Here is an 18,101-nt window from a genome sequence, read left to right as displayed (position 1 = left end):
CCAGATTATATAATACTGTACTTTGCATTTGTGTGTATATGGATTGACTGATTGTTTCCCCAGGTTCTTAGAGCTGAATTTCTTACTGTTTTGAATTACAGTTAAATATCGAATTTTCATGAAAATTCAATATTGAATTAATCTTATTCCTGTTGATGAGGCTGGTGAATTTTAATTGCAGACTGCAAATCTAATTCTCGATTTCTGGGTGAAATCAGATTTTTAAAAAAACCCTAAAGTGCAAGAACGGTGGAAAAGCAATTCTGTTAACAAAGCATAAAGATCTTAGTATAGATTTATGCTTCCTGACATCTGTCTTTTGTGAAGTGAGGAACGGGCTGAATCTAGGTTTTTTTGGTTGGTTGTTTTGGGTTTTTTTTTGTTTGTGTTTTTTGTTTTTGTTTTGGGTTTTTGGGTGTGGTTTTTTGTTTGTTTGTTTTTAAGTTCTAGGTAATATTACCTATGAGGTTGACATGGTGATTCATACAGCTTTATATGCTAGGCATTGCTTCCAGCAGAGATGTATTTCAATGTACAAATGTGTATCACACAGTTGACTTTTTTCCTTGTTGCCAATTTTTTTATACTGGAAAAATCTTTTAGAATTTAACTTTTTTGATTCTGATCCACTCTTCTTATTTTTTTTCTTTTTTCTTTCTTTTTTTTTTTTTCTTCCCCATTTAACAACTCTAAGGAGCTGTCAACAAGTTCCAGAATTTCATCTAATAAAAAGTAAAGTATAATATAACTGTTTCAGGTGGTAGCTAAGATGAAAACCACTAAGCTGAAATGCAAGTTGTGTTGACAGAAACTTCCTGAAGAGTATAATGGTTTGTAAAAACAAACCTTTGGTCTCTTTAATTTTCTGAAAAGGCCTTAAAAATAAAGTAGTGATTTTTCTTAAACTTTCATTGCTTGCTTTAAAATACAACAAATGTTTGTCCTTGCTAATTCATCAGTTAGTGCTTCTAGGGTAAGATCTGAACTAGGCTTCGTTTAGGTTAGAAAATTACTTATCTACTTCATGTTTCTCAGAGACTTCCTTGGAGTAAATATCTCAGTCCTCAGACTTGCAGAGGACAGTGCAAGTACCTGTCTGTGCTACTGCTCTAAAGTACGAGGCTGTCATTTGGGTCTTAGCAACTGTAGACGGTACATCTAATAACAGTGTCATTGGGGTCAATAAGCTAGTTTTAGGTAGGTTTATTTTGGACCGACAGCATCTCATCTGTGCTGCTCTACTCATTGTGAAAGGGCATATAAATTACTTCTTCCTTGGGAGAAGATGACATCCTATAGATTAGAAGTCAGGGCTAGAAGAGCAAGTTCCTTGAGAACCATAAGCACACAGGATGAAATATGGTATCAGACTTGTTTGTAGGCAGCAACCCTATAAAGAGTGAATGTGTTTTAAGCAAACTTAAATTAGAAGTGTTTAATTGCTTAGGAGAGCCACCTGAGGACTATAACTATGAAGGTTATTTTTCCAAACTCTTGCTCACAGTGTCTAGATATCTAGGACCTTTAAATGTTACTTGCAGCCAGAAGACATTAAAAACTGGTAATGGTTTCCTCCCTGCATATTAGTGGATGCTCAAGAGACCAGTAATGGTGCTTGAGGGATGCTCATTTGGGTGAACGGACTATTGCAACTGAGGGACTTAGGAGATTATCTACAATGTACGGGAGAAGTGCAGGAGATTTCTGTAGGAAATATTTAGCACTCATTTCCTGGAGAGAATAAGAATTCAGAGAAATGGATGGGAAGATGTATTTGTGCAGAGTAGGTCTTGCCCTAAGTTGTGTGTGTGGGTCAGAAACCTTGCTGAAGACATGTGCGTGCCTTGCAGGAATAGTGGTGAAGGCTGAGTTGGTCAGGTTAGGGACCAGAACCTGTGGGAATATGGAAATATAAGTAAAAGAGCAATTGGTGCTACTGTTCACAAAATCGGGAAATGGTCGTTTCCTTACTCTGTGGCTTTTCTGGTGTGCCCATAACCACTCTGGGTTTTCTGTCAACCAAGCAATTCTTTTTCCTTATAATTGTGATTACCTGATGGCAGGTGGTATTTGTGTAGCAACATCTGGATTTCATTGATCTTGGCTCTTCATTTCATACTAAACAAGTCTTCTAAAAGTGGCCAATACAGTTGCTTTACAGGCTAAATTGACTACTTAATATTGCTAATAATTAATTTTGTAGTAAGTCGATTGTGTAGAAGATTGATGCTCCACCAAAAAGATAAACTGGAGGGGTGGCAGGGAGTGAGGGGGTGGGAAGCTGAAGTAATTATGATCAGGCCTATGATTGGATTTTTAAGTCTCACTGCACTGTATTTCAAAAGTGAAAGTATAAAGTAGTGTCTTGTTCATAATTATTTACTAAAATGGGCACAGTATTTTTCAGGATACTGTAATATAGATGAGATTTGGATAAAACAGGAAATGGCTACTTTAAATACTTCCAATATTATTATATTATAGTGCTTATGTATTCAAAGCTACCAACAGTGTCTTCTCCACCTCTGGTTTGAAATGGCTGTTCAGGAGTACATGTCATGTTTAGCAGATCTTTCTTCCTGCCCCTTGTCCTCTTCCAGTATCCCCAAAATTACCAGTTGCAGCTGTTTTCTGGCATGGAAGGGGGTGATCTGGAACCTGAAAAGTGACCCTGTTAACTAATTAGAAGCTGATTAAAGTAAATCTCTGTACCTCTTCTGGAACTTGAGAGCCCAGCTCTTCACTTGCTGGTTTCCTAATGCCTGTCTTCAGAAACTGTCCCAACTTTCCGTGGTCATTTCTGATCTGAGCCACTGTCTGGGGAGTGCTGCCTGTTGTGAGACCAGCCCTGGGCTCCTCTACCCAGTCCAGGTCTTGATATGAGGCTGTAATCCTGCTCTTTACTTTCTCTTGTGCTTGTAGAAAAGTTTTGCTATGACAGGCTTGTTGTCTCCCCAGGTGGGACTTAATTGAGAGTGACAATATTGGTACTGTATTATTTCGGGGCTCTTTGAACTGCAGCTTTTCTCTCCCACAGAGTGATGGAAGCTGTCCAGAGCTGCCAGATCGTGGGAATGCTTTGTGTTAGGTTGGAAATGAGATACAGTAACCTGTGTATGGAATGACATTAAACAGAGCAGTGCAAAGGGTTCCCATCTTAGTCACGTCTTAAAGGCAGGGTTAATTTGCAGTTAGGTTACTATAATGTTTCTGCCACTTCAACAGTGGAGCAACTTAGTTTCAAAAGACACTAAGTGACTTTTATTAGTTTCTAACAAAGATATAGACAAGCATTTCAGAGATTTTTGGTGAGTGCAAATGTATTTTTCAAGTGTAATCTGCAAAACTTACATTGTAAGTCACACTTTTTAAAATGAAAGGATAACTGTATAAACCCCAAGTATGCTACAAAGCCAAATAGCCAGCAGCTTATAGCAGACTTGAGCTAAATATCCACCAGCTAGCACAAAGCAAGTTATTGGTAAACTTTAGTCAAATTCTTTATTGTCTTCCAAGAAATTGTCTTGGGACTCACTTATGGTTTAGAGACAAAATAACAGTAGTGGTTGGAATAGGTGTTCCGCTGGAACTACTGACCTGTACAAGGCAGCTGTGTAAAGTACTGAGCTGGAGAAAGGGCTTACTGAAGGGTGTCCACAGTGTTTGTGGAATGCTGGGGTATTTCCTGGGGTCATTAAGATTTTTGCTGTTTTCCTTAAATTTAGATATGGCTTGCTTTCACTCCAGAGGGTCTAGTGAAGGTATTCAGCACAGAGTTGGTTCAATTCTATTTTAATATCTGTTGTTCCTCTTTATAAGAGAAAATTATCTTTTAAGAGAAAATTCTCACATTTGTTTGCTTTTTCAATTAGTTCCTCAAAAAAAGATTCATTTCAGAGTGAGGTGTATGTGACTCCTGTTTTGACAGCGATGCAAAATGAAGTCACTTGTGAGTTAGTATTTTGGTGTACAAGTTTTAATTCCCTTTTTAATGATTAATTGTATGAGTCTGCTTTGTAAATATTCAAGGTTTGGATTTGAGGGTTTTTTTTTTGGTTGGCTGGTGTTTTGGATTTTTTTTGGTGGTTTTTCTTTTTTTAAATATACATATATTACTGTTTGGGTATAGTGAATGAGTGTTATTGCAGAAAATTATTTGATCAGGCTAAAACCTTCCATATTTTTAATTAAAGTTTCTTACACTGACATCATAATTAAAATTTCAGCACTTAATAGATTCCTAAGATCTGACTGGACGTTTCACAGACTTGGCTTTCAGGAAAGCAGCCTTGGGTTGTTTGATGGCAGTGAGCACTCAGAGAAGTGCTGTCCTGGCTTGGTGTTCCTTGCTAGATTCATGTTGAAGATTATTTTTTAATAGTGAGCAGAATTGTTAATTTGTTACTGGAGAGAGGGAGGCAAGCAAACTGTTAGTTTTGCCTCAGAACTTTAAAAAACATGCTAGAGCTTCAAAATACATTTGTTTACATTAATTCTACACTGGTAGGATTCTGTTTGGAATGTAAAGGTGGAATGCTATAGTCTTTAGAGAAATACTAGTTCAAAATACTGATCTTACTGTAGAGTTAGTCTTCTCTCAAATAGAGACTAGTTTTGCTTGTAACCTTGCTGTTGGAAGTTAGCCTCTGGAAAATAGTTTAATTGCTCTGCACACCAGAACAACTTTGGGAACTCATTAAATTATTTAAATTGCCTTGCTCTTCTTGCTGATTTCACTTCCCAGATATGCATTGTCGTGTATGTCAGAAACCATAAATGTTCCTTATTCCTTAAGAATAAAATAGCTGTGTCCAAAGGGATATTAGGATCAATATTGAAAATTCCAGCTATATGCTTTGTCCTTTCTTGTCTTAACATGGAGTGTAGGGTTTACCTTTCTGTGGTTTGGTTTGACAGATGTGCAGTGTTAGCTGTAAAGATTTTTTTTTTTTTTTTTTTTTTTTTTTTTTTTTTGGTGGGTGCGAGGGGAGGTTTGGGGTATCTTCAGCATGGCATTTTTTCAAACATTTTTCATGTGCTTAGGTGCATCCAAGCAGAAGTCAAGTTCCCTGCAGGTAGCAGATAAGGACCTACTGCCACCTTTTCACCCATACCAGCCTTTGGAATGCATAGTAGAAGAGACTGAAGGCAAGCTGAATGAACTTGGACAGAGAATTAGTGCTATTGAAAAAGCACAACTTAAATCATTGGAATTAATTCAAGGTGAACCTTTAAATAAAGATAAGATTGAAGAACTTAAAAAGAACAGAGAAGAACAAGTACAGAAGAAGAAGAAAATATTGAAGGAGCTGCAGAAGGTGGAAAGGCAGTTGCAGATGAAAACCCAACAGCAGTTTACCAAAGAATATTTGGAGACCAAAGGTCAGACAGACACACCACTTCCCCTGCAGCAGCAGTGCCCACTTACAGGTGTCTTCCCAGAAGTGGAAGCTGATAAGGGTCTGCCAGAGGATAACATTTCAGGGTTACCTCAGGCTGACACAATCTTGTCTAAAGATGACGAGCAACAACAGTCTCCACCACCTGCTGAACAAATAGAGTTTGTCCCTATCCAGCCTTTGCCAGCACCGCAATGTAATTTTTCTGGTAATTTAGGTTATAATGGGACAGAGTCTCTTGAACTTCAGAAAGCATTAGGGAATCAGCACAATGTAGGACAGCAGCAGCAAATTGCTGGGCAGGGGCTCTTAGTTCAAGAACCAGACGGATTAATGGTTGCCACTCCAGCACAGACGCTTACCGACACTCTTGATGACCTAATAGCAGGTGGGTTAAGAAATATACCTATTTTTGCGTTAATTTGTGTGCTCAGTTTCCCTCTCTCTCCTTCCCTTCAAAAACATCTTGGGGTTTTCCAGTTTGGGAATACTTGCTTAAGAATAAAGTTCCTGATTAGTGCTATTAATCCTAACAGTGACTTCCAATTCTAACATGAGACTTTTAAATATCTTTTTTCCAAAGTGCAAAACTTCCTGTACTGGAGACCTGTTTCAGCCCCTTTGGCCTCATCTTTTTCTGTGCTTCTTTAAAAAGCCTTGTCATGAGTGATAAGTAGTGCCCATTAGGAAACCTGAAAGCGTGACAGTTTTATATCTTCTTTAGAATTTTCTGTACAGGCTTATACCTCAGTGACTTTCTTCGGTGTAATAGTCATCTCTAGAAAAAGCCAAATTATTGTCGCTTGAATGGACAAATGTGTCCCTCTCCTTGCTGCTCGAGGTGCTGCTATGGTTTACACACAACCTGGAATCCGCATACAACTGCTCAGTTCTGTAATGGCTTGTGTTTTCAGAATGCCCTCTAAACCCTGGTTGTTGTACAGGAATATCTGCTTATTAGATATAACATATGGCAAAAATGTGTCCTGTTATCTGGATGAAAAGCAAAAATCCAAACATACTTCCATTTGTTGATAACGATGTGAAGAGGAATGGAAGTTCCCACACATTGGGTTGTGTGAGTCCCCTTGTGGAAAAAAGAGGTATTGTTTTGGTTGACTTCGTTTCATGGATTTGACTAGGATTGCTGGAGGTATGTAGGATATAGTCAGTGTTGTTTGGTCTGTAGTTTTTTTTAATTCAGTGTTTTTCAACTTTTATTTGCACCTTGTGTCTGTCCTTCAGCCCTTATTTTCCTGTCTTCCCACACCCTCTTCATAGTCACTGCACTGTCCTCTTCAGTTCATTTCAAGGTTGTAAAAATGTTTGGTAAGACCTTTTGCCTAGCCTTTCCTGTGAACTTTTAGAATGTTAATTGCATCAAGCTCATGCAAGTCAAGACTACCTGCAACTTGCAACCTCCCATGGAAACCATAGTTGGTGGAATAGTGGGGTGTGTTGTACCAGCTCCCTTCAGCTATACAGTGTAATTCAAAGAAATCCTCTTGTATTATAAAGAATTGGTCTTAGTTCCCCCTTTTCTGGTATGGCATGCTTCCCCCACTCTACGATGGTCATCAGAGTGTTCAGCCAACATCAAAACAAAAATGCAATTGGATTATTCTTGATTTTTATTACTCAAGATTTAGTACTGGAGGGTGTGAGGAGGAAAATTTGAACGGTTAGTGGAAAACATAATCAACAAGGGCTTAATCTTTGGAGTGGTTCCTGTTGCTGACAGTTTAACATATCTAGCACAAGGCCATGTAGTATATACCCTTTCATGGTTAGCAGCTGCGTATTACATCCAAAATATTCAGTGCACCCAAAATGAAAAACTGCTGCCATCAGCTGACTGTGAGAACTGTGCCGTTTGCGAAAAGATTGCAAACAACCAAAAAAACTTTATCTTAAAGATAATTGAAAAACCCCTATGAATAGACACTGATTCATTTTCTGAAACTGTTTACTGTTTTTGCTAAGTAATTAAAGACATTTTTTGCTAAGAAATGAGATTTACTCATTTCAAAAATTGATACAAAAAGCATGCTCTTCTACAACTATTAGAAACTATATTTACAGAAATGCAACTCAGGGAAACATTAGCTGCCCAATTCCGGAAGCTCCTGAAAAAATGTATTGATGTTGCTTTTATTGAAATATATTTTCTTCTGAAATTTGTAAGTTAGTTTTACTTCCCTCTCCGCAACAAAATGTTGGAAAACAATTGGATATTTTGCTCACTTTTAAAATCCAGACTGTGTAAAAGTCACCCCAGCATAAATTATAATCCTACTATGTCTCAGATTTATGTACATTTAAAAAGAAAATGTAAATCTACCTACTCATACTCCAAACTCTTTGATCTGTATTTAAACCGCAATTGACCTTTTTCCACAAACTTGCCCATTAGTCCTTAATTTTGTAAAGAAATTTTGAGCAATAAAAACGGTTATGAGAACTGATTTTTACATGAGTACTACAGATGCCAGATAAAATTGTTAAGGGGCTTTTACCTGGTGCATGGGAAGTCTGTCTCTTAGAGAAGTTGTGTCTTGCACTCGGGTGTGCTGATGTCTCCCTTGATCATGGTACCACTGGCGGAGCTGCAGTAATGGTGGTGAGTGACTCTTGGTTTAGAAGAGATATCAACATTTTTATTCCTGCTGAGTATTCCAGTTTGTATTAGGTCTACTTCAGAAGAAGAGAAATGTTAAATCGGCTTTTTGCCCTCTGCACTGAAACATCTTTTACTGTTGCTCTTACCAGTGGCGATGTAAGAGGCAAATTATTCAAAGCCTCAGTTGTAAGGGAAAACTTGCATTTCTGCAAAGCCTCAAATCTTTATTTTGCTGACTACCTTAATTGTGACAACATACATAAATGGAGTATTTATCTTGCCAGTCTGCTGGCATAATCTGTCAGCTGATGGGTGCCGAGATGGTTGATGTCAAGGTGTGAAGTGCTGGAAGTCTTGCTGGCAGTCGGTCACTGGTAGATGTGTACCTGAGTCCCCTTTTTCATAAAGCTATGCAGAAGTAACTGAGTAACCTTTGGAAAGTCAGGTAAAACCTGAAAGTGAAGCAGTTCTTTCCACTCCAGAATGTTCTGTTTGTAAAGGAGTTTTTTAGATGTGCTGAAGCAAAAATCTTGCAACTAATCCTATCTTTGAAGGTGTGACTTGTTACAGTCAAAATTTTAATTGGGTTTACAAAAGAGATACAGACATTGTGCAGTTTAGAGTGGGAAAGCAATAAATTATTTTGGATCACATTTTCCAATGGAAGAGGATGTTTTGGATCTAATTTTCATTGCCCAGTACCCATTTGGTTTCTTAAAGCATCTTGTCTTGCATAGTTGGAGTGTCATTTCAGTTCACATTATGCATTTACTGTAGTAGATGTCTTAGTTGGCAGTATCTGAATTGAGGCTTTTTTGCTGTTTTAGGGTATTCAAGATGAGGAACTTCCTTTTCTTTGTTGCTAGGTTTTGTCTCTAGTTGGAATATTTTTATTCTTGTTTGTTCTACTCGGCTGGTATTTTAAGTCAGGAGGTGGCATCTCTGTGTGCTTCTGTCTGACTTTCTTCCCGAGCTCCCATTTGTATACTAAGATTCCAGGTGTGTTTTGACAAACTTTATTAACTCTTGGTTGGTTCTGAAATTCTGGTTGTGGTCAGTTATACAGAAATATGGTACTTTTAAGGTAACGATTTGGAAGGTGACATCTGAGTTACTGTGTTTAGGATTGCTGTTCAGAGTAAAACTGGTTACTAGGATAATCTGGAGTGTGAAATGGTGACTCCTTTGAGAGTCAGTTACCAATGTGCAAAAGCCTCTGTGCAGCTGACATGTTACTGAGAAGCTGCACTGACAGGCTGAAAGACTGCTCAGTCATGAAAAGATTGTTTTCTTTGTCCTGAAAAATCCCAGTTCCTTTGAGGAAACAGGAGCTGAAAGATGCAGCTTCGGACTACAGCTGCAATCCTATCCAGAGCTGCTTGCTCAAGGTTCTGCTAATGCCTCCAGAGTCATACTTAGATAAAATACCAAGTTCCTGCTTCCTTTTGCCTTACTCATGTTTCCTCTGATATTTTTTCATAACTTTGGAAAATAGTCACCCATGTCTTTGGAGACCTGTCTTCAACTTCACACTGATTCAAAGAAAGCTCCTTTGGAAAGTTGCAAGCCTTTCTTAAAATGTGAGGAACCTGGATTTTTGTCCTGTGTAGAGTTTTTTTTTTTTAAATACAAGTCTTTTGAATATCGAAGTCTATGGAAATGTCCAAAACCTATGTCACAAAATAGGTACTTTATAAAGATCTGAGGTACACATTGTGAAATTTGATTTTTTTTTTTTTTTTTTAAAACACACACACCCCCACACCCCCACTCCAGTCAATGCCTGGCTATCAGTGTATTTATCAGTACCCTTCCTGGTGAAAAGACAAAACGCCTGTTAAGTAGGAAGTAATCTGCATGGTGGAAAGTTTTCCTCCTTGTCTTCTCAAAGGGTGGAAGCCACACATTTTTCTAGACTGTTAAAATCCTGTGGCATGGCGTAAAGATGCTGAAGGTGATCCTCCCCCACAGCTGCCTTTATGCCCTCCAGCTAGCCTTTCCCCTTAGAGGGCAGTGCCAGTGCTGCTCTCCACTGCCAAGCTGTGGGGCATTAATGCCAATTATTGAGATGAAAGTCTGGAGTGGGTATGGTGGTATTCCTCCTTGGGGAGAATGCACATTAGCTTCTGGCCCTGTGAGTATGACCTGCTAAAGACTAGTGATGGGCTCGACTTCCCTGGGGCTGGTGTCAGACTGATGAAGCCATCCCTGAGGACACGGTTGGGCTTCTCCTGGTAGCAGGAGGCAGAAGCAGAGAGGTGGCTCTCCTGTTGTGTCCTGTCAGTAGGATGACCGTGTCTCCCTGGATGTGATTCGCAGGAGCAGTAGCTGTCCCACCTCCCATGATTGACATTGATAGTCTGGAAACAGACTTGGGGAAGTACAAGTTAATTCCAATTTCGTACAAATGTATGTGAAGTTATGTTGGAACCATTTTTGCAAGGTCATCTTTGAGTTAAAAATCTATATGATGTTGTGTAACTTAGGTGGAGCTAAATCAGCCCCATGAAACTGGAGGTAGAAGTTCTCTGATGTGTTTTGCTCCACAGAGTATGAGTTACATTGATGGTCCATTGGGCCAGCTTGCCAGCTACAATAAGAAAATTACACTTTAAAAAATCCTGCAGTTTTGTAAACTCAGTAGTTATAGAGGGGATGATTAATCACTGGGTGCTATAGGACTGCTTGTTAAATTTTATCTTAAGCAAGAGTTTGGGCTATCAGTACAGGGTTTATCTGCATTTCTGCTGCCTGTGATCTTCCCTCTCACATTTGACATCGCTGTTACTGTGCATGTGAACTGCTTAGCGCACACTCATATGTTTCAAGCACATGATGAAAGTCTAAAGTGTGCAAGAAGTACTTGGATATCTTCAGTCATTGTTTTGAAATGTAGAGAATTTGTAGAACCTGTTTTATATTGCATAAGGACCCTTAAACTGGCTCAAGTGGAGTTCCTCTGCACACCCCTGCTTTGCACAGCACATGCACGTGTTTTTAGCTGTATCTATAGTTGCAAGATCTGAAAGCATTGAGCCGGTGTCTTTCATGAGGAAGGACCAGTTTGATTTAATAAAAGTCCTTAACAGAGTGATTCAGTGTCTTGTATGTTGGAAGGAATAATCATCATCAGAAATCTAGTTAGTATCTTGCACTTCAGTGCATTGAGCAAGAAAATAATTGTATTGCATTAATTAATGCTGATCTGCTGCTATAAGTGGGAATCCATAGTAAGCAGATGAAGTGTGGGAGCTTTTATATTTGAAACTTTTAATACAAACCTGGTTTGCTCATGAAGGTTGTAATGTGAAACAAAAGTCAACTCTGAATTCAGATACAGTACTTTGTTGCTTAAATGTGGTAGCCAAATGTTAATGCTGGTTTTTGCCTATGTGCCAAGGAGAATGCTTTATTTAAAAAAATACAACTGAAAACCATCACCTCCCAAAATTTCAGTGGCATACATCCCCCCCACACACCTCCCCTCTGTGTTTCCAGAACCCAACTGAAGTGACCCATCTAAATTTGCTCCAGTCTGTTTCCTTTCTTGCACATATGCAGTTCTATAGGGTGAATTAGGGGTATTAGTGGTCATGTTGAGGATTTTTCTAAGACTTTTCTGTCTGCACCATTTTCCTATGAGTAATTGCTGGTATGTGATTTGTCAATGGAATCGGGAAGGTTGAGCTGGGAAGGGTTTGCAAAATTTCTCTTCGAGTTGTACACAGGTTTGAGTTTATCCTTTGTCTTCCCTTGTTGCTTGAAACACTTGGACAAAAGCAGAATGCTGCTGCTTATTTCTTACCTGCAGTTGTAAGTGTTTTCTATCGGTTGCTTGTTCTAGGAATAATACAAAATACTGTGTGTTTTGGAATAATTAAAGCTAACCAGGTATTCCATCTAACGAGGCTGCACAGTATAGAAATGTGGCAACCCAGCAGTGACAATACTTGTCAAATCCAGCTGCTGTATTAGCATGGCTTACAGTAGTTAAAGTGCACTTATAGGTAGTGCACAGGTTTGTTAGACCTTCCTGCTGAGTAATCCCAGGCGAGCTTTAGACTTGTTTGGGCTCCCCTTGGACTCTCATTTGGTTAATAAGGCAGCCAGAGATCTTGGCCATGCGGTATATATGTGCAGGGATATTTCTCTGCTAGTTCTGGTAAAACTTCATTTAAAACTAGTTTAATAATATCTGATTCTCAATTATAAATTTTTTAATTTTTTATTTTTATTTAATTTTTTTAAAAAAAGAAGATAAAGTTGCATTCCTTGTGTCCCTGAACTGTGCTAGATCTTCAGGGTGAAATCTTTTACAGACTGTGGATCAATGAGTATAAATTTTAGGGAGCATAGACAGTTTTCAGCTTTCTTATTTTTATTGACTGCCCCCTCCTGTCTGCTTCTCTTCCACCCTTCCTGGGTTGTTTTAATTCTGAAACGTGATTAATGGCGTAAGTTGCTGTCGGTCATCTTGCTTTGAAAACCTTCTCTGGAGACTAGGTGTGCACTAACCTTTACATGAAAAACTTTTGAGTTCCAGAATGAGACTGTATTTCTGAACATAGGTTTATGTTTTAGCAATAAATCATTTGCCTGCTTAGACTGAGCATATGATTGAACTCTAACAGTGAAGGTTACAACTTGAAAAGGATAACTAATATCTTCATAATTCATACTCGTAATGCATACAGACTAATTCATAAAATTATTTTCTAACTTAACACAGTTTGGAGACAATGCTTACACTTTTTAACTGCTGGAAAGCTTCTTTGCGCAAGACACCAACTTGTTTGTTTTCAGGAACACTTAATTTGTTTCCCCCCATTACTGTTTTGATGTTAGACCGTTGCAGTTTTACGGGACCAAAGATTTTTCATATAAAATGTGGCATTCCTAAGAGTTGATTAATAACACAGTGTTACTTTTCAGCTGTGAATAGCAGAGTGCCCAGTGGCTCCACCAGCTCCTCGCACACTACCGAATCCCCTACACCTGAGCCTTGTTCACAGGCATCAAGCAATGTGCCCTCACAGTCAGTGCTCCCTATGTATCCTTCAGTTGACATCGATGCACATGTGAGTAATTGATTAACTGCAATTGGTTTTGAGTTGGTTTGCTTTCTGATAAGTTCTGAAAGGAAAAAAAAATAATCTAGTACTGTCTTAAAAATGTTAAAGTTCTCTTAAAGTATTTTTAATTTCTGAATATCTGCTTCTTGCTTCTTTTTCTTCCCAACTGTGAAGACTGAAAGTAATCATGACACTGCTCTGACCCTTGCATGTGCAGGAGGTCATGAAGAACTTGTATCTGTACTGATAGCACGTGGTGCCAATATTGAACACAGAGACAAGAAGGGTAAGCTAAAACAGTAAAACAGTTTGACTATGAACTACAACTTGAAACAGCAAATTTCAAACTGGGATTTGCGATTCTTTGCTTCAGAAAATTACCAAAGCTTGCAAAAATGTAGAGTTGCATTCTTGCATTTCATGTAGAAATACTGGCCGTATAAAGCCAGTAACATTGCATGCCTTTCTTACTTGTATTTTTGAAAGGAAGTGTATCTGAGTGGTATCTTACGCAGATTTGTGAAATGTGTCCTTATGATTCACCCTCTACAAAAGACCTTAGCTTATTAGATAGAGCAGCTGATGGGGGCAAATATCAAATCTTGGCTGACAAAGCTAATGGGGAGTAGTTGTCAGGTTGTATATCATATTGTTCCCAATAACAGAGTTCAGCAAAATCTTTCAGAGGTGAGAAAACAAAACCACCATGCCTCTCTCCTTGGAATTCACATTGACCACTGGAAATAAGCAACATACGCAGTCCAGATGTGTTCACTTGATGGAGCTTTATTAAATAGGAATTAAGTGGAAAGCTGTGACTTCTCTAAAGAGATGAGTTGGTTGGAACTTATTCAAAACTGATAAGTGCAAGTACTGTTTAGATTTCTTTTGAAGAGCCTTTAATTATATTTGGCTGGAATCAGAGCCTAGATGGGTCAGGGTTAGAAGAGGGCTAGGAAAGGCTCTGAGATTGTGGCCTATACCAGGAAACCCCCAGTCTGAGGAAGACATGACTGATCAATAGAAGTAATTGTAAATTAACCCTTTTGTGCATTTCTGCTCCTTAATAATGGTTTTGAGGTCCTCAAGGTTGCTTTTAACATGATCTCTTGTTACTAGGTTTTACACCTTTGATTCTGGCTGCAACTGCTGGACATGTTGGTGTAGTGGAAATTCTTCTAGACAAAGGTGGGGATATAGAAGCACAGTCTGAGCGCACAAAGGATACTCCACTTTCATTGGCATGCTCCGGTGGACGCCAAGAAGTACGGACACTTTTGTCCTCAATGGGTTTGAATGGGTTTTGTAGATAGTTTTTTTGTACAGTGGGGTTTTTTGTTGTTGATGGTATAATAAATCATCCTTTTTCTGGAAGGTTTTTAACCCGTATAAGTGTAGCTAATTCCAGGAGGAAAGGGAATTTTTTTTTTTTCTCCCTTGGCTATCCCAGTTTTGTTAGCTACTGGTTGTCTTAACTTGTGGTCATTCTTCTGTCGATGTATCCTTGCAAGATAGGTACTTTTGTGAGGGAGGTAGAGAAATTATTCATTAAACTTCATTCACTGAACAGTTCCCTTATGCATCCTCCCTGCTCTCAAAACTAAAACAGCTGGTGCAGGCACACAAGGACAAACTAGAATTTTGTGCTGGTGGTACCTGGTTTTAGTGGTAGTGTGCAGGGCTGGTAAGTGCAGATGCAATGCAGGGCACATTATACTAGTCTTTTAAGGACGTTTCAGTTTTCTGTCAGCTTTTTTTTCTTTTTTTTTTTTTTCCCTCCAAATAAGATTTGTTAAATCCTTCCTCCTTTAGTCATGGGCATACTAGCTTAGAAGATGGCATGGAGATGGCAAAGGGCTCTGTGCCAGATATGGGAGTGGTAAGTTTTGAAACTTCTGAGGATTAAAACAGTTGGCCAAAATTGGAAAGTTTCCACTTTGAGTTTTGAATTGCAGATCTTCAACAGTAAAAGTGCTGCTCATAAATAAAAGGAGAGATCAATGTGGCCTGTGATAGCATTACTTACTGAACTACTTAAGTATTTTGTTCTTCCTCTTTATTTTTTTCCCCATATGCCAGAATCTACCTCTTTTGTTTCTGGCTTAGCAACTTGTGAGGCAGCCTTTTTTCTGGCTTATTTGAAAATCACCTAGCCTACGTTAGTAATAAAATGAGGCCCACTAAAGTGCAGTACATCACCACAAATGTTTCAGTTTTTCCCCCTTTTATTTCTCTTAAGCAGCTTCTGATAGAGGAGAGAAGTCCTTCCTCATACTTGTTCCTTAACATCAGTTGGTCTGATTTTTACTGTGTGTTTTGTTGGAAAGACCATATAATACAGATGGTCAAACTTGGCTTAAGTGTCATTTGAATTAAAGTTGTGGGAGTTTGAAAGAGACGCTCAAGTAGTGTGAGACATTATGGGAGTGGAATAGAGCCCTTGTTTGCAAACTTAAGATTCACAGGAAGAGCTTCACTTTAAAGCCTTGCATTTTTGATTAGGTAAAATAATCTTTCTGGAAGACAAGTGCTGCACTGCTACAACCCACGCAGATTAACTGATGTATTCATCAGTTGCTAAGTCTGTACAGCACATACGCAAAAACAAAGCAAAAGAGGATAGAGGTTTTCATGTAGAATCTTATCTATTGATGATGGAAACTGGTAGCATACTGGAAGGTTTGGACACGTGATAACATCCTTTCACTTCCTGGATGATAGCGAAGGCCACAATACGTCTTTTAATGTCCATGATGTCTTTTCAGGTTGTTGATTTGCTGTTGGCCCGGGGAGCAAATAAAGAACATAGGAATGTGTCTGATTATACGCCATTAAGCCTTGCTGCATCTGGTGGCTATGTTAATATCATCAAGATTCTTCTCAATGCTGGGGCAGAAATTAATTCAAGGTAATGTACTATGTACACCATATGAACGGCATTATAGCACACACACTCCATTGTTGGCTATGTACTGAGGCATAGGCTGGAATCTCTACCTTGCAGCCTTTCTACACTGATGTTATCCTTTATGTTCATGTTATCTTAGTGTTCTTAAATTGCCTTTAACTATCACAAACCTCATCTCCCTTATACCTAAATTTTAAGGGATTATTCTAATTTGCTAACCTATTCCTTCCCTTTTCCACCATTCTGGGATCTAGAAGTCAAACTATTTCCAACAGAACCAAGTAAAGGAATGAGCCAAAGCACTCAGGGCAGCTCTATGTGTTTGAAGATGTCTTTTGCAGTAAGATGAACAAAATTGCACAGCTATGTCTCTTAAGCCTCCTCTTTATTAATTTTAAGAAAACTTAACGTATATTCTATTACTAGAGAAACTTCAAACTGTAGCTGTACTAGAAGCATGTTTTTCTGAATGAATTAGATGCAGCCTTGATTTTTAGAATATGCAGTTTAAAGCTTATGTGTGCTTCAGCCATCTGAATGTCTAAAAGCTGAAATGTATTTTCCTTGTTTATAAATTGCAGTTGTCTATTGCATGTAGTTACTCTGATGGTTTCTCCTAATCAATTAAAAAATGCTAGTATTTTAGGTCAGTGTCTGTATTTACATGTTAAATGTTCCTTTCTGGCTTACAGTAAAACGTTTTGTTCCTCTTAGATACATTTCCCAGAGCATTCCTCCAGTTCTGGGAACTGCAGTTTATTTCTTTCCCTTTAGGACTGGGAGTAAGCTAGGTATTTCTCCTCTGATGCTGGCTGCTATGAATGGTCATGTACCTGCCGTGAAACTGTTGCTTGATATGGGTTCTGATATTAACGCCCAAATTGAGACCAACCGGAATACAGCCCTCACCCTGGCCTGCTTCCAGGGCCGAGCAGAGGTGGTCAGCCTGCTTTTGGACAGGAAGGCCAATGTTGAGCATAGGGCAAAGGTAAGTGTGTGAATCACCTTTGCTTATGACTTATTTCTAACAGGTGATTTCTGAGTCGTCAAAGTTTCTTCAAATTTTCCTCTTACTTTGAGCCTCTCAGGGTCAGAGGACTTATTTAATCAGAGGATGTATTAAATGTTCTGAAATAAGTTTGGCTTAAAAAAAATAAATAAAAGTTTTGATGAATTTTTTGCATTAGGGAAAAGCTGACTGGTCCTTCTGAGTTCATAATGAAACTTAGATTTGACTCTCATTCTGTAGTACTGAGAAACTTTTCAGGTTTAAGCTTGACGTGATAGTACAGATAGATACATATATTTTTACATGAGTGAAGTCTAGGCAGGAAGAGAATAGCATTGCTTTTAGTGATTCTCATATAGAACAGATATCTTGTCTACAACAGAAGTAGTGCAATCAAACTGTAAAGCTTTTACGTTGCTGTAGAACCCATGGCTTCAGTACTGTGACTTTCTGTGCCTCTGAAATGCTCCACAGGTCCCATCCTTTGGTACTCTGGGACAGCTTTGTGTCTCCTGCCATAAAGCAAGCTTAAAGCTTGTGTAGACAGCCAGACTGATTTCCCCAGCACAAAGGAATTTTTGGTAACTCCTAAGGCTGCTGAAATAATTGCTGTGTCTGTCTACCCCGTCTGCTTCTGGAATGACTGTGGCTGGAGAAAAGGGGATATGGATAAAAGCCAGCTCTCAAATGGTCAGTTGGGCATGTTAGCAGCTGGTATAAGTTTATTTAACAGTCTAGCCTGGCAACTAAGTTGGGCCCAGATCAGTCTCAGTGCTAAGGGAGGCTAGAGAAAATCTATTAAGCCAGTTTCTGAGCATTTTCATAGAAACACTTGTGTCTTCATTTGGATCTGTTCTAACCTCTGTTTTAGAGATCCTGTTGTAGACTTTGTTTTTGCTTTTGAGACAGGTGTCTGGTGGTACTTAGTCAACAGTTTGCCTGGGTTTGTATAAATCGAAGCCCAAGAGTATTTCGGTTTGGTTTTGTTTTGTTTGGGTTTTGGTTTGGTATTGGGGTTTTTTTGTTGTTTTCTTTGTTTTTTTGAGAGAGAGTGCTTGAAGTTAGGCTCCTAAACTAAATATAAGCAGCTAAA

At 38.7% G+C, this 18,101-nt stretch overlaps 1 protein-coding gene across 17 annotated transcripts in view; it reads left to right on the top strand.

Moving 5' to 3' along the window:
- Positions 1-18,101, top strand: part of ANKHD1 (ankyrin repeat and KH domain containing 1) — a 119,037-nt gene that overhangs the window by 74,308 nt on the left and 26,628 nt on the right. For 13 of the 17 annotated variants that reach the window (XM_049830084.1, XM_049830085.1, XM_049830087.1 and 10 more), the window contains 6 exons: positions 5,044-5,787; positions 12,952-13,097; positions 13,266-13,377; positions 14,211-14,356; positions 15,857-15,999; positions 16,774-16,987. In XM_049830084.1, the coding sequence (XP_049686041.1) occupies positions 5,044-5,787; positions 12,952-13,097; positions 13,266-13,377; positions 14,211-14,356; positions 15,857-15,999; positions 16,774-16,987 (1,505 nt within the window). Of the gene's footprint in view, positions 1-5,043; positions 5,788-12,951; positions 13,098-13,265; positions 13,378-14,210; positions 14,357-15,856; positions 16,000-16,773; positions 16,988-17,482; positions 17,631-18,101 lie in introns of those variants that run through there. The other 4 variants (XM_049830095.1, XM_049830091.1, XM_049830090.1 and 1 more) reach the window with 2 other exon arrangements.

Source organism: Accipiter gentilis, chromosome 26 (genome assembly GCF_929443795.1).
Source record: "Accipiter gentilis chromosome 26, bAccGen1.1, whole genome shotgun sequence".
Taxonomy (NCBI): Eukaryota; Metazoa; Chordata; class Aves; order Accipitriformes; family Accipitridae; genus Astur; species Astur gentilis.
This window is presented reverse-complemented; position numbering and strand designations above follow the sequence as displayed.